The 16,641-nt window shown below is 38.8% G+C and overlaps 1 protein-coding gene across 7 annotated transcripts in view; it reads right to left on the bottom strand.

Annotated features, from left to right (window-relative positions):
- ATP2B2 (ATPase plasma membrane Ca2+ transporting 2) overlaps window positions 1-16,641 on the bottom strand; it is a 379,035-nt gene that overhangs the window by 73,733 nt on the left and 288,661 nt on the right. For 4 of the 7 annotated variants that reach the window (XM_080994177.1, XM_080994174.1, XM_080994173.1 and 1 more), the window contains exons 8-10: window positions 10,535-10,657; window positions 8,177-8,209; window positions 5,912-6,007 (exon numbers count right to left, since the gene is read on the bottom strand). In XM_080994177.1, coding sequence (XP_080850303.1) covers window positions 5,912-6,007; window positions 8,177-8,209; window positions 10,535-10,657 — 252 coding nt within the window. The remainder of the gene's footprint in view (window positions 1-5,911; window positions 6,008-8,176; window positions 8,210-10,534; window positions 10,658-16,641) is intronic. The other 3 variants (XM_080994175.1, XM_080994176.1, XM_080994171.1) reach the window with 2 other exon arrangements.

Genomic DNA, 16,641 nt, shown 5'->3' with positions numbered 1-16,641 from the left:
CAGCGATCTCACCACAGAATGCTGTGTATATAGAATGTTCACCCTCTCAGAAATCATTCCCTATTTAATTTAAGGGAGGAAGTAGATCTGCACGTGCATTCATTTTCAGGTAAATATCCATTCCCTCCACTGAAATGAATGGATATGGCAAGGTGCAGATATGTACAGTTTTGATGTGCACACACAGGCCTTTCAGTTAGGGAACTGTACTGATGTTGGAAAGAATGTTCCCCAAAATGTATATGTAAAATTAATTTTGGAGAACAATCTTTCCAACATTTGTATAAATGTTACAAGCGTTAGACTGGCAATGTTTATAAACAATCCTACATGTCCCAATTGCAATTACAAATCTACTTGCTGTTATTTCCCCACCTGAAGCTAATAAATATTTGCTAAACAAAGTGACTAATTTTAGAGTAAAATAAAATAATAAATTCCTCTAATGCAGAGCAGCATGATTATTTTGAAAACAATGGTTATTTTAAATTTGCATGTAAGGTACTATTCATTTTTCTTTTATAGTGTTTCTATACATTTCTACTAGATTCGCCAAACTGCAATTTCCACATTCCATGCTCATAATAGGGAGTGCAAGAGCGCTGCAGTGTGCCAAAAAGTGGGGAGAGGATACATTTCTATCATGTTCCCCATAAAATGTGAAACCAGCAGTTCAGCAGGAAAAATGAAGGAATGAATTCAGGCTTCTACAGGCCTTCCTGAAGAGCTGGAAATGGGAATTTTAACCTTTTATAATAGAGTACTGCATGTATAGCCCCAGCTGTGAACCACATGTGCCACTTATGCACACAGTTTTTCATCCTGCTGGGAATACACACGCAGAAGCAGTGTTCTGTGTGCACAGCATCACAGGTGGGATTAGGGCAAAGGTGGCTTAGGCTAAGGTTCTTTTAAAAAAATGCATTTTTCTCCTTAAATCAATTAATAAAATAAGAAATATATTTTCATTTCTTTTCCTCTGTACTGAATGTTTTCATGTAATGTTAAAGTTACAGTACCAACTGTTCACTTTTAAAGTTTCTGTCTGGAGAAAGCTGCTGCTAGGTACAAATGGCTGCTTTAAAAAAATTCACCAAATATACACAGAGAAATGCTGAATCTGGCACAGAGAAATATTGAAGCCAGTTGACAGGTGTCTATGGGATGGGATAGCAGTTGCATATTAATATATCACAGAGATAAATAAAAGGGATGTGACAAGGAAAGTCTCAGCAATGAAGCATTCTTGGAGATCCAGAAATACTGGATAAATTGCCTCTCTTGAGAGGTAAAACTATGTATTTCCACTAGACAGTGTGATTTGTACACATATACTATATTACTAAACTGCGGAAATGACTATTAGGGAGTATGTTACTTTTTCTTCTAGCCCAATACTCCGTTGTAAAATGTATAATAAGCATATACCAAAGGATGACAGACATGACAGAATTAGACAATAACCAGGGGTCTCCAGATTTTTTGAGCTCATTTGGGGACTATGCAAACTATTGAGGCAGAATACACACATACTTACCACAACTACACATATATGTGCACACATAAACATAATGGTTATTGAAGAATGGTTACTGAAGAATGCAGTTGGAGAGAAAGTTAAACCAGCAGCAATCATCAGGAAGATCTTGCCCACTCCTGCAACAATTAGGCTTCAAAAAAGCCTTCTAAACAAATGGAAGGCTTTTCCTCAAGCCTAACTGCAGTCAGGCAGAAGAAATTTCAGATTTGCAACTGAGATAATAATATTGGTGGACTGTGGACTCAGCTGGGAGATCATCTAAAATTGGGAAGAGCTACCTCGGAAGCACAGGGAGACATGGAAGGAGCCTCGCACCAGGCCTATATTTCTAGCAGATGTTACCGGTAATATAATATTCCTGATACAATACTTAGATTTCATTAAATAATGACACATGACTATTTAGCAGTTTTTTGGAACTATAGGTAAGTTATGTCTTGTTGTTAGTCTAGGGCAGGATCCATCTAACAAGTTCCATCAGAGGAGGCCTTGCACAAGGACTTCTGCTTGTGCAACAGGGCATTCCCCAACTTACCCATGCCCTCCATGTCTCCCAAAATATCTGCTTTGATCATTTTGAAACCTATTCATTGGGAATTCAAAGGTCTTTCTTAAACCCACTACTAAAATGTCTAAGGGAGCAGACTACCCTTTAATCCAGGGTAGGGAACTTTCTCAGCCTGAGGACCCCATTTCCTTATGGCTGACCTTCCAGGGGCAATATACGAGTGGTAGGCACCTACCCACACTTTCTCATATACTCAGATGCATCCACAGATAAACACAAATATGATACACTCATTTATGCATTCACTCACTCACATACATTCCAGCCCCCAAATTAGGCAGTGGTGTAGAGAGCTGACTGTCATGTGCCCTGTGTCCATGTCCCAGCGTCACACCATGGAAGACTCAAATTCAGTTGATTCACAAGTCACCAACTCAGGGGAGAGAGCCTTCAGTACTCCTTTCTGTATCATTCTAACCCAAGGACATGGTTCTTCCAATAATTCCTTGGGAATTATTTTCCTCTAGCTTTTCCTGCTCCACAGCCACATATATGGTTCTTTAAAGATTGCAGGCAGCACTTCGGGGGTGGGGGGTGGGGTCAGAGTGGGAAAGGAAGGCCAATGGGAACAGAAGGCCTTTGTCAGCCTTCTGAAAGCTTTGGATGACTCTTCTGGTACAGCCTAGCTTGACTCAAGTAACTGCTACCACTTCCCTAGCACACACTGAGACCTTGCAGAATGCAATGCTGGCAGCACCAGCAAATGCTTCCATATTGCAAGGGGCAACTGGGTATGATCCAGGAGATCCATGAGCTGGATCATTTAGCATTCTTAATGTTAATGACAGTTGTGTTGGAGAGAGGGAATCAGTTTAGATTGGAACTGTAGCACAAAGGAAGACTTGTACTATTTCTTCCACGCTGTTTTCCTGCTTGAAATGCACCCCACCCCCCAAGCAGCTACTTGCCCTGTGGGGTGGGTGCATGTTTGGTCTTGGAGACAAAGAGTGGTTCTGGTGGGGCATTTCAATCAGCTGCTATTAACATTTCAAAAATCCATGGGAAATACTGTTCACCAAAGCCTCAAGGTTAGCTTTTTTTTTTTTAAGGAATACTTCCATAATGACAAGTAATGAAATATGTTTTAATTTATGATAACAGAAATGAAGTTCCCATCTTTCAAAACTCAGACATAAAGTAGAAGCACAAAGTTCAGTCTTGCGTACTTAATATTTTAAAGCCACAGTGTGAAGCAATAGTCATGGACTACTGCATTTAACTAGTACTGGAAAGTATACATTTCTAGACTATTTAAATGGATGGTTTGTATGGACTACTACATATATATAGTGTGGGTATTTTGGCCTGTTTGTTCATTGGGGATTATAGGATTAAGTTGGAAACCTAGCAAAGGCTCAAATATCAAGGCAGAAAAACTCCACTGCAGATGTAGAGCATCTAAAAGGGATCTGTGTTCTATATTGTTGCCTGGAAATGACAAGCTATCCTAGAATAGGTATTTTCTGACAGCAATATGCATGTCACAGTAAACAAAGAAATATTTTATATCCCACATGATTCGGTACAGGAGTTGCCAACACAGTGTGGGGCAATGACACCTATCGAAACTTTAATTGTTTCCCCTTGGGCAGGTATCCCAAACTCTGAGTTTGCATTAAAAAAAAGTAAGTCTCTAGCTCTCCTTGAAGAAATGTTATGGGGCAAAATGTACAGGTACATTCTAAGCAATTTCTGTGAAATGAGAATGAGTGAAGTGTGTCCACTTTGTATATTTTTCCTGGTTCTGAGGAATGCTTCTTGTTACTATAGACGTGTGTGTGTGTGTAAAATCAATATTATGTGATCTGCACTATCAGGACAAGCAAACTATAGCTGACTTCCCATGACAAGCGTAAGGTTCTCCAGAGAGGTTGTCTTTCTAATTTTGTATTATTCCACACAACTCATGGCCACCATGAGACAAGCCTTTCTAGATGTGTAGAATGTTTATACGTGTTCTCTCTCTCTCTAGCTACTGTTGATTTTAATTATCATTTGAATGTTTTTAAATAGCTGCTGTTAACTGTTTTTAATCAAGAATGTTAATGTTTTGTTTTATACAGTACTTCTGTAAACTGCTTAGAGGATTTGTTCCAATCAAGCAGTTTATAAATTTTGTTAAATAAAGTAAAATGCGTACATTAAATTTTAAAAGAGAGCTCAAGTACATGCCAGGCACTATAGTAGCTACCCCATTTTAAGTAATAGTTCTCTTTAAAATGTAGGACATATCAGTGCTAGGCTACCTACATATACAACAGGCCCTTTCTTAATATACTGTCAAAGCCTCCTTATGAAGGTTGAATTCATTTGTCTGTCAAGGAACTTTTGCAGATGAGCCTAACATGACGATGCTATCAATTTCAGCCTCCATCTCTCAAATGCAGTCCCATGCTGAGCTAAACAGACCAATTTGGTTGTACAGCAAGTATTCACAGCTCCCTAAGGGATGATTTGTGACTTGTGATCACATCAAGAGTGTGATTTTGCAAGTTTCAGAAGGCTTAGTTTCCAATATGATTCAGCAGCGGAAAGAATGAAATTATAGCATGTTCAAATTTATTAAGATGGTATTGGATTCATATTTTTACCAGGAACAGAACAACCATGAAATTAGTTATGATACTTGAGAGGGTCTAGACTTGTTTTCTGATAACACACTGTACTACAACTCCCATCAATCCTGACAATTTGTCATGCTAGTTGGACTGATGGGAGTTGGACTCCAACAACATCCTGAGGACCTGAAATTCCTCATTTCTGATCTTTAGGATTTCCTGCTTTCGGGGCTCCAGAAAACACATTTAACATTCATTTTTTAAACTTTCTACAGGACATGAAGTGTATCCAATTATAAATAGGATTAATAAACATTGTATAACATCCATGCTTTGGTTACTATTTAGTGGTATCATAAATAATTCATTACTACTTAGATGCTAAAAGCACAACAATGTAATCAAGCAAAGATATTATAATAAGTTTAGAGAAAAAGCAAGTGTTCTACCAAGCTTGAGATAAAATACACCCATTCATACTTACTATAAATTTATATTATTATAAAGCAGTTTATTGTATGGGCATGCTAAGAAATGGAGTCAAGAAGCTGGCCAACATCACATTCAGAATTGCAAAGGTGAAGTTGTATTTGTTGAAAGAAAGAAAGAAAATGTATGAAACCATATCCAAGCACATGCACGGTAGTACACAGCAATAGTTTGCTATCTACTATCATTGCCTGCAGTAAATGCTTAGCTCAGTGCTGAGTCAAAAGGTTGTGGGAACGCACAATAAAGCACTACAATGCTACTGGTAGTGTTTAAGCCAGATTCCTGACCCCAGCAGGATTGTTTTCCCAAAGCTATGTTGAGACTATGAATGCTTATGAGAGTGCCACACTGGAACAGTAGAATGAAAAACAAAATCATGCTCTCTTTCAAATAGACATTGGAAAGCATGGAAACAACAGCTTTGCACTGAAAACCTTGTGAGGAAATGTGGATTTGGCAGATACTTGCTGCAGTGGTTTGTTTTTAATAGTTTGAATCAGCAATAGAAGATTCCTTGATTCCTACTTGTTCACGTCCCATTGTTGCATCAGTGAGAAGCAAAGATTTTGGCTGGCTAAGACCAAGTGGGATTTTGTGGCATCTCTTATAAGCTGCGATACAATAGGAGCTCTCACAGGGTAATAATCACATGCACATACAACATCTGTGCCGTTCATAAGAGAAAGAGGGAAGCTTATAGAGTTAAGGAGAGAAATCCATCAAATAAAAACAAGCTAGGTGTTCTTAACGTACCATTGACTAAGCTGGCATTTGCATTATCTGTGGCATTTGCACCTGCTGCCCCATCTGTAGTTGAAGGAGGATGGAAGGAGGTATGGGAAGAATCTACTGAGTAATAATGCATAAAAGGAAAAAAAAGAATAAATCATAATAATATGAACAAATTCACATGACAGAAAGGATAACATTTATGGACTAATGTGGCTTCATTTCTCTCTCTCTCTCTCCAAAACAGAGTTGTTTTAAAGTAAGCAACATAATGTCTAAAAATGGATGTTATTACAAGAATGTCACAAGAGTGGGGAACAAAAACTCATACATGGAATATTATAAAAGTAAATATGAAAGACATTTAACAGAGTTAACAGAGTTGGTGAGAAACTGACTTTACATAGTACTTCTAATTCCTCTGCTCCTCCACGCAGACATTCTTAAGATGCCTCATTTTTAAAAAATAATAATAATAATAATAGGTTTTGATTTGAAGTGTAAGAAAAAAAGAAAGTATTATTTAAGCACCTGCATTTCTCAGGACAGCCATAAATAACTACAATATTACGTTTACTAGAACTAATATGCTTTATTTATCTATGCATCTAAAAGGTATTCTATTTAATTCCTTCATTTGTTTTAAAAATAATAAGGCACATTTTCCAGTGTAACATTCAAAAGAGATTTTGGGAAACTCAAGAGTACAATCACGAACCCTATTTGACTCTTTCTTTTTGTTTGTATATATATATATATACACAGTCCATTCAAGATTTGCTAAGCAATTTTATTACCAATTTTGTTTTTCATTGTGCATTGAATGACGACAGAAAATCAAATCAAGTCAATCACAGTTCTAAAATGTCAGCAGTTTCCCTTTCAAACAAGGGGTGGCAGCCGGGAGTGGGGGGGGGGGGGAATAGGTCAGGCAAGAAGTTCCTTCACATTAAGAGGAAGCAAAAGTTCCCAGCAGATTTTGCATTGATTGGAATTTAGCTGTGCTAGAGCTGAGTGAATAATCTGCAGTGAATAAATGATCTGAAACTGTACAAATGTTTCCAGCAACAATTTTGGCTTCAAATATTCAGTGGTTCATTTTCAGTGTCACATAAATAATACCTTATTTAGATAAATAAATTGTCTGATCTTAGATTTGCTTTTCTAGTACTAGATGTTTAACGTTAAGATGGTATCATGGAACTCCAGAGGTCAACGAAGTCGGGCATGTGCTAGAACACACAAGCTGGCAGGAGACTCATCATCAAGCAGAGCCCCCTAATTCCCATCTTAACATTTGGGGGGGAACGACTAGAAGTGTGGGGATGAGGCTCACTAGGAGCTAGGCTGCTTCCTTGTCTGGATGTCCCCTTGTAGGGCTTGCGGAGGTCAGCCAGCCATATCACCAAGGCTTAAGTGAGAACAAGTACTGCATCAGTGCTGTAGCTTGGGGTCATCCAATAAAGTTGATTGACAAGAGATTAAAGGCCGACAAAAGGAAGTACTTCTTCATCCAGCACAGAGTTAATTTATGGAATCCACTGCCACAGCATATGGTGGCTCAGCCACTAGCTTTAGATAGCTTTAAAATCCAAAGGGATTAACAATGGCTGCTAACCACAATGACTGTATGCAACCTCCAGGAGCAGAAACAGCATGCCTCTGAAATTATTGGGGACAACACTAGAAAGCTTTTGCCTTTTGCTCTGCTTATGGAATCTGCAGAGGAAACTGGCTGGCCACTGTGGGAAACAGGATGCCAGGCTAGATAGGCATGTGGTCTAATCCAGCAGGTCTTATTCTATGTTTATTTAGCTTTGTGTCTACCCCGCCCCTGCCCTAATAAGCCTAATGGTCCAATGAATGGAGATTCCAGGAGACAAAGTAGGCCCCAAGTTCAGTGAGGCTTCTTTGAACTCTTCAAGAGTTCCTCTGTCTGCCTAGCACTTCAGCCCGCCCACTGGAATCAGACTTCTGGTTCACCCACTAGCTGAGCCATTTTGTATTGATATGTAAGTGAAAATTTAAAAATTATGGCTTCCATTTTTAATTGAGGTTTTTAAAAGTCCATATTTTAAACGAACTTTTCTGAAGTAATTCTTTTAGGGAACAGCCACATAAAAATGGGTAAAAAGAACTCCAACTGAAATTTCATTTTAGATTCCAATCATGTAGTGAAGACAAGTTTTCTTGACTATTCACTCAGGTCTTTTCCGCACCCTCATTTTTGGGAAAGTCCCAGTTAAAAGCCTCAGCCTTTCCTCTGATATGGTAGGTTTCTTACGCTACCTGGAAGCTGATGTCCATCCTCCTGTTTCACACCTGTATGATGATTTTTACAAAATGTTAATGAGGAAGAAATGCATACATCTAGAGAAATGCAAACACATCTGATTGGTAGGCTTTCATAAAGCTGCAAGCATACATAACAATGGATGTATGTTTGAGCTTAGGAAATAGGGACATAATCTAATGAGCACTGTTGCTGTACAAACACTGCTCATTTCAGTGGGGCTCATGCCAGACTCATCCACAAGCTCTGTTTAAATAAAGAGTGTGTTCACAGGAACAGTGCTTGGAAGACTGACATTCCATGCAGCCTGATCATTACATCACTGGAGGCTTACTTCAATGACTGAAGAATGAGTCTTGAAAGCATTTTGTTAGGTGTTTTATTGGATGTGTAATGATGTTTTATGGAAGTTATATGACAAATATGACCCTCTTTTTTCACCTATCCCTCAGTTGGTGGCGTAGACTGACAGATTGTCTCTTTTAAAAAATTAAAATACAGGACAAGGAAGAATAAACACTAAATGAAGAAAGAGGAAACACTGGGGAGAATTACACAGGATCTTGTCACAGAAAAGCAGGCCCAGACTATAGACTGTGGCAGGCTATGTGAAAATTACTAGTGTGTCTTACACAATTCTTGCTTAAAATATATTAGCTATAAAGCCCTCAATCACCAGCCATTGTTTTCTGAGAAAACACATTTTAATCCCCGTTTATCATATTAGCTTTACATGTAATGTAACACTATTAGTCTACATAGAGATAGAGAGTTTAGTGTGTATTGTAAGTGTAGGGAATACAGCAAAAACTACATTGAATATTCTGTACACCAAATACAACTGCCTACACTTTCTTGGCAATTGTATTTCACTTTGTCCTAGTTTAGACTGATCTAGTCTAATACGGAACAAATGAACTCTAGAAGTACGCCTACCTTACAGACATACTGAAATCAATAGGATTTATTATCATTCCTTTCATACTAAAGCTTCTGATATACCTCTGGGGAGGGAAAAAATGCCCTTTCTGATTTAGGAGTGTAAGAAAACTGTGTTCATGAAGAAGATTGCACACATTCAATATATTTCCTTTATTTTTATTTGCACTCACGTTAAGACTCGAACATGATCTGCAATGGTGCAAAGGGTGACTGTCACAGACGTGGTCAGCTTTGCTCTGGATCATAACCACATGGACTGCAGTTTAACTAGATATAAGACCATCTGGCAAAAGTATAAGGACTCTGGGCACACATTATTTTTGTGAAAAGGTAAGTGTGTACAAGTTTATCAAAAATTTGCTCGTTAACCATTCCTATATCAATGATGCATGGTTTGATAAAAGAAAGGAAGAAATTGTTTAAATAAGGAATGCAGGAATTGAATTGAATTGAATAATCAATAATCAATCAGTTGCAGTGAATATTTATGGGGAAAAGAAACTTGAACAGATCCCTATTATTATTTTAGCTTTCATTTTCATTAAGGCTGCCTGAATCTGGAAACTGAAGAGTGATCTTCACATAACTTCCCATGAAACATAAGTGGCTTTCTTTCCAAGAAATATTCTACAAAGGAGACCATCTCAGTTCAGCCTACTTATAGGCATGGGTTGGATCAAAATACTCTGTTATGTTAATGGAATGGGCTTCCATTCATGAGAAGAGAGTTCTGCTCATGGAAGCTCCCCTTCTATAAGTGGAAACATCTTCTATCCAGAGAATAGACTGTTTAGATCCAACATTTAGATTGTGCTTAGAAAGATAAGTTCCCATCTACTACAAAAGTAGAAGGCACTATATAGATAATTGGAATGGTACCAGTTACTAAATTAACAAAAGCTGGATGAATGTTAGTTGTATGCTAACATCAAGTAAAATATGAACTGTGCACGATAAAATATGGCACAATATAAAATTCTGATGTTAAATCGAAACATAAAATCCAAGACTACAACAATTTCAATTAGATCTCAAATGTGAGGATAGAAATTATGAAAGTAGTAATTTACTTCTTTTTTAACAACAGCACTCAATTATGTTTGTTTAAATCTCTGTTTGTTATGACTTTGGGATATATAACACAAAGCTCAGCTTGAGATTGTGTGGAACGTAGGTGAGCCCGGAACTTTTTTTTTTTTACTTTTCCCGTCTCACATTTTACATACAAAATGTATGATGTTCAAAATAATACTTTGGTACACATCTAGCATGTGAAAGTTGTGAGTGTCATAGGTCCTGCCCCCCAAAATGATGGGACTGAATCAGAAATAAATGCTGTGTAGTTAGTTTGTGTATCAGTTTTATGTAATAAAAACAGACATGAAGGAAATTTGATGTGATCAAATTTGCACCTTTCTTATCTTTCTTCTCCTCGTCTTCACCAGCGCCTAGCAGAGTAAAGATGATCCCTGTTTGAGAATTAACTCCTACAGCAGTAACAACCATTCTTCCAGAACCTTCCATGACATGTGTACCTAAAAGAATTAAAATATAGATATTAATACTTTCTGCTTTGGGAGGTAATGCTGCACAATATACTATGATACTTTTTTTAAAAAAAAACCAACCTTGTCCCTGTGATATGATCAGGTTTCAATCTAAGATCACAATGCAATCCAGAATCAATTTTGTTTAAGACCAGAGAAGTCAATGAGCTTTAAACATTCTCCATTCTGTGGTGGAGTGTGACCTAAAGTTTCATCTTAAGAGCTGGTGCAGTGGCTAAAATGAACCCAGGAAGTAGCCAAGTAACAACCTCTCACCCGCAGTCCCACATTTGCAATATGAAGGTAATGATTACAGGGCTATTAGACAAATGTTATACAAGTCCAAGTAAGTCCAAGATAAAAGAGTAAATGAAAACGTAAAATATAAGATCAGCAAAACCAGAACATTTCATCTAACACTAAAGCATTGTCTTCGTAGGAGAGAAGAAGGAATCAAAGCAACTGACTGGAACTGACATCCCATGCAGCACTGTGAGGGCAGTTTTCTTGTCCCTTCAGCAAAGCGCAGGAAAGAGCATTACCAAATTGCCTTGCCCAAGCACAGATATGTTCACTGACTTGACAGAGCGTATTAGAAGACGTAATGGAATTGCCTTCACAGTGCAGTCCAGGAAGACAGGGAGCATTATCTGGTAGCCTTGACGATGAGGTGGGGGGAAGGGTGCCTCTCTTCGTGGACTTCACTGCAAGACCAGTTTTATCAGATGTCACAGCAGGGCGAGACAGAGAGGATCACCCAGACAGATGCCTTGGCAATGTTGGGAACTGTTTCCTTCCCTGGCTGTCACACAATCCGTGCTTGGGGCTTATCCATTCCCCTGGGGAACCCCAGCCTTAACGCTGAATCTGAACAAAAAGCAATCGGGTTTTCTGCAGATTGCCATTTGTTCCAATTTAGCACTGAAGAGTGGGTTTTCTGGGGGAAAGTGGCTGGACAAAGGCTTGGACCTGTGCCTAGAAAGTGTGGGACAAGCTGAAAACTGCTTAAACCCATGCTTGCTAGGCACAGGGCAAGCAGAAGTGTGGATGAGCCCATACTTTCATTGGAGTAAAAAACATTTTGCAAAAAGGGATCCTCTGTTTTCACTCAGAATTTTTTTCCTAGTCCCAAGGATCAGTATCAGCTCACATCTATATCCATCAGTTTGTGCAATTCTGGCTATAATCCACTAGACTCCCACCTAAAAGCAAATCCCTGTGAACTGAGTAAGACTTATTTCTTAGTAAATCCATTGGACCTGTCTGAGTAGTGCACATTTTCATTGCAATTTTCTACCCCTTGTTTAATTTAAGCTAATGGCAAAGCTTTTGTACTGACTCTGTTTTTCAAAAGATATTGAGATGTTTTCTGATATTATCTTCTGCCTTAAAGCATGCGTAGGTAATTTCAGATATAGTATGCAATTTAAACGGCACTAAAGTGGGCTGTACATTTTTAATGGATATAATTCATTAATATTGCATCGGGCCTGCGAATTCAATTTCTTTTACTTCTGTTCATTAAAAGCTACTCCACTGCACTGAGACATGGGATGTTGGTCTGAACCAAAGGGGTCTAATACCAAGGCTTCCTGAGGCTCCCAGCTGCTCCTTCAAACCATCCTATACTTGATTCTACAACTGAACCATCCCCCAGTGTGTTTCCACAATATACCTCCCACATGTAAAATCTGAATATTATTCTTACAAACCTTTAAAGGAATGCATAATATAAACTGTGTTCTTTACTGCAGTGGAGGACAGGGCAGACTTTTTAAAATCAAACTTTTTAAAATACAAATTTTGGTTGCACATGCAAGAGCTTAGCTTTTGTTGTATGGCACACTCTTCCTGATAGGTTCATGTGTGTTACTCAGTTCTCTCTAACTTGTCTACAATTCTTTTCTCTTTAACTTTCATACTGTCCAAAAATGTTAGGTTCTTTAGGGAATGAGCTTTCCCCCATCCGTCTGCTATTGTCATCTTGTACTTCTCACTATAAATACAGTTCTCACTTCTGTCAATTATGCATAATTTAATTGCTTCCCCTTATCATTGCTGCCCCTATCTAAAAATCACCCTTTGGGCCCTTTTCCTGGTATGTCACATTTATAATTTCATTACGAATACAAAACTCAGTGAAGAAAAAAGGGAGCTCTTTGTCTTTGCTTTCAGACATATGGTGCCATGGATACTTTTCATGATAGCTTTTTATGTCACTGTTATCATCCAATCTTAAAAAAACTGAAATGCAATCTGATTCTTCTGATAGCTTCTCTCAAACACCTGGGAAGCCATTATATCTTTGAAGCTAATACTTGCTTGAATTCATCCACACATTTTATGTATATTCATGGTGGTTTCATTGCATTAATTTATTTTATTTTCATAACTGAATAAGTATATCCTTATTTTTGTAAGCAGAAAATCTATTTTCACATGCTATGTGATTTTTTTTATTTCACCTTTTGCATTAACTATTTCTCTCTCAGTCTGTCTGTCTGTCTTCAGCCTGTGAGCCCTGATTTTCCAGTAAAGGGTCCTGATCCCAGATAAAGCACTTTCTCTAGGCTGCTGTGCATCACAAGTCTTTTTGCAATTCTTGTAGGGCATACCACCACTGACACTGGCAGAGAGAAGAAGACAGGCAGAGACTTCATCAGACATCAGCTCCTGTCTCAGCTGGACTGTCTCCTCCCAGGACCATCTAAGACCAACTGTTTTGTGTGACGACTATGTTTCACACTGTTGCACACTTCTGGTTTAGCTGGATTATTTTTATTTAAAGTTAGGCTCCTATTGGGATATAAAACTACTAAATTAAACAAAAAAAATGCCATCTCTGAGACATTTTCCTCACATTTAGCTTATAGTGAGCCTAAAAGAGAAGGGAAAACCACAATCTTCAGGGCCGGCACTAGCATTAGGTGGGATGAGGCTTCTGCCTCCAGCAGAGGAAATCCTGAGGCTGTACCCCTGCAGATGCTCCACCTGCTCTGCTGCATCCACCAGTGGCAAAAAAAGTGGCACCAACATCAGTGATGATTTCAGGTGAGATCTCAATGAATTTGGCCAAGGTCTTGCTGAAATTACCGAGACCTTACCCCAAATGCTCTCTGCCAGTGGCAGCAGCAGAGCAGGCAGTATAGATGGCAGGGCAGGAGCAGGTATGTCTGCTGCATCAGACACGGTGGCACTTCCTGTTTCGCCCCGAGTGGCAAAGCGGAAAGCGCCGCCCTGACAACCTCTATAACAAAACTCACAAAAAATGGAGAGGTTAGGAGTGTGTAAATGGAAAAAAGATAAACCTTTGTTATTCCTGTGGAACTAAAACTTGCCACGATAGTATGCAAACACAGATGTTCTACCTGCAGATATAAGCAGGTCATTGTTCAGTTATGCAAATGAAAGAAATAAGTAACCTTGTCAATGCAATGAAGCAGCTGGAAAAAAAACATTCAAAAGTGAGGACAAATTCAAGCAAACATCTGCGTGTTCAGTGAAATCAAAAGAGCACAGGGCCTCTTAGGTTGGAAGCTTGCTCTTTCTGTTTAGCAAGAAACCCGTACTGGAACATTTACTGCCAGAGAACCAAGAGTGAATTTGAGTTGTTTTTCTCCAGGCAGTGACTGACCTGATTCCTTAATATAGCTGCATTTATTTATTTATTTAGAAACTAATAAAGCACAATGACCACCAGCATTTCTTTGCTTCTCGACGAACTAATATCTATTTATTTCAGGTTTTTCAGACTCATGCTATATTCTGATGTGCTTTCACTGTATAACTCCTAAATTGTCTTAAAACAAAGTGACCAGCTTGCCATTTCTGAGACCAGAACTATGCATTTGGTTGCCAAAGCAGAAGAATGCTGGAATGGAGCAATTTGCAAGACAGAAGCAGTAGACAGGAGGTGCACGTGACCCTTATCTCTACTTGACGCTCCCCCCCCACACACACCGCAACTCCTCCCAGCTGCATGTGGCAGTTTAAAATTGATTAAATGCATCATGTGTGCATGCTTTTCGTGTCATCTGCATAGCACTGTCCTCATCCAAGTGATAAGTCACACTTCACCCCGTTTAATGTGAATTTTCCCAATGTGTGGATAATGCAGAAAAGAAAAAAAGGATCCAACATAAAATTGCCTGTCACCCCATTGCGGACATACTGAAGTGCATTTAGTGTTGGTAGTTGGGTTTTGTTGCTCCTGCTGTCGTTTATGTGTGTGGGTGCCATCTATCATCATGTCCCTACTTCCATTAGTTGGGTGGCCCTCAGTGCACTGCTGCTGGGGCCAGGAGCAACACATGTGTGTTTTTAATGTATTAACACACTGTTTTGTGGAAGTAGGGTATATCAGAAAACTTGTACCTCTCTCTTTTTTTAAAAAAAGTGGTCACATACACAGGTAAGCAAATTCCCGCGTGCATACCCACAAGGCACCTCAAGTTCCCAGAACTAAAGAGAGTGGGAAAGTACTAATTGAGGGGAAGGGATAACAACAAACAGTGAAAATGCATCCAATCAAATACCACCCACTAGCTTGGATGGAAAACATTTGAGATAGAGCTCAATTGAAAGCACTCACATGTGGAAGAACATGCACAAAAGTGCATATGGAAAAAATCAGGTCTGTGCACTTCACATGCACATTAAAGCTCTGGTGCGCACACAGCCCAAGAACCAGAAAACAAAAATGCCAAACCTAGTATTACTCAATGCTTTTGGTATTAAAAAAAGGAGAGAGGTAGCTTTAATAAACAACAGTAAATTCCCAATTTATGTTGTCTGATCAGTAAAACAGCAGTAATAGGTGCAGGCTCAAGGAAGGTCTCCCTTGGATTTTTTTGGTTTTATATAGTTTCAATTACTATTGCATTTGGATATTATATTAAAAAGGGGATGGTTAGACCAAAAGCAACCACAATATGTACCGTAATATAAAACTTTCAATGTTATAAGCATAAATTGACTACACTTGCACGCTAAACCATAGTGAAGTATGATGTGACTCCCATTCTTTCCTCTTCTCCAATGCAGTCAGAAGACGAGTTTGGAAGCTTATGCTTTTGGTTAACTTCCAGCAAAGGGGGGGGGGGCGGTGTGCACCAGTGACTTGAACTCGCAGATCCAAAAGAAGAACAAAGAAGGGAACTAACTGTCTTTCTCTCTGAAAAATCAAGCTGAAAACAATGTGCTGGAAATGGAAAATCCCAATACATTTAGCAGTACTCTGTCCTATTTGGCACTCCAAAATATGTAGCAGCCAAAACATTAATTCTAATGAGAACAGAATTACCACAAACACAAGCGGTGTGAAGGCACAGATGGCAAGCAAGCAATGCTAAATTGGAAGAAGTTACTGTGATAGTAAGACTTGCAGCCAAAGCAATGCTGTTGTAATTCAAGGAGAGCACTCCGTTCCAAAATTCAGAATTGGAAAGGTGCAGGAAAGAATTATTTAGAACAGCTAAATGCAGTATAATCAACCTGACAGGCCATAGGGTAGCCATGTGCCCTACTTTATAGGAGGAAAATACTGAGCTGTCCAGTCCAAGCCTGGTTTGAAGATTAAGAACCATAATAATGTAGAGAAGTAGCTGTGAAGTTTATTTTCTTTTTTGGTAATGCACTTCCTCTTTTTTTGCCTAAGTGTAAGTGGCTACCGTAGGACCCAAACATACTGAAAGGATGCTTGGGCCATAATTGCTGTCTGCCCAGTGTAACAAAATGGTCAGGGTACTTCTAAAATAAACTGAAACTTTCATATGGGTACATTCTACAACAAGGAATGTACTGGGCATGCATATTCAGTGGGCACTGGGAATTTAAGTATGAAAAACAGAAAATAAATCTTCAGACTGAATGGGAGGTGAAACTGAATGGCAGCTAGTTTGCTCAGGTTTTCCTATTTTCTGTTTCTGGATTGACCTCTGTGCTGGGATGCAATGCACTAAGTCAAAAGCAAT

This window comes from Podarcis pityusensis, assembly GCF_964106645.2.
Source record: "Podarcis pityusensis genome assembly, chromosome: 2".
Taxonomy (NCBI): Eukaryota; Metazoa; Chordata; class Lepidosauria; order Squamata; family Lacertidae; genus Podarcis; species Podarcis pityusensis.
Note: the sequence above shows the minus strand (reverse complement) of the source record. Positions and strands in the feature narration are given on the sequence as shown.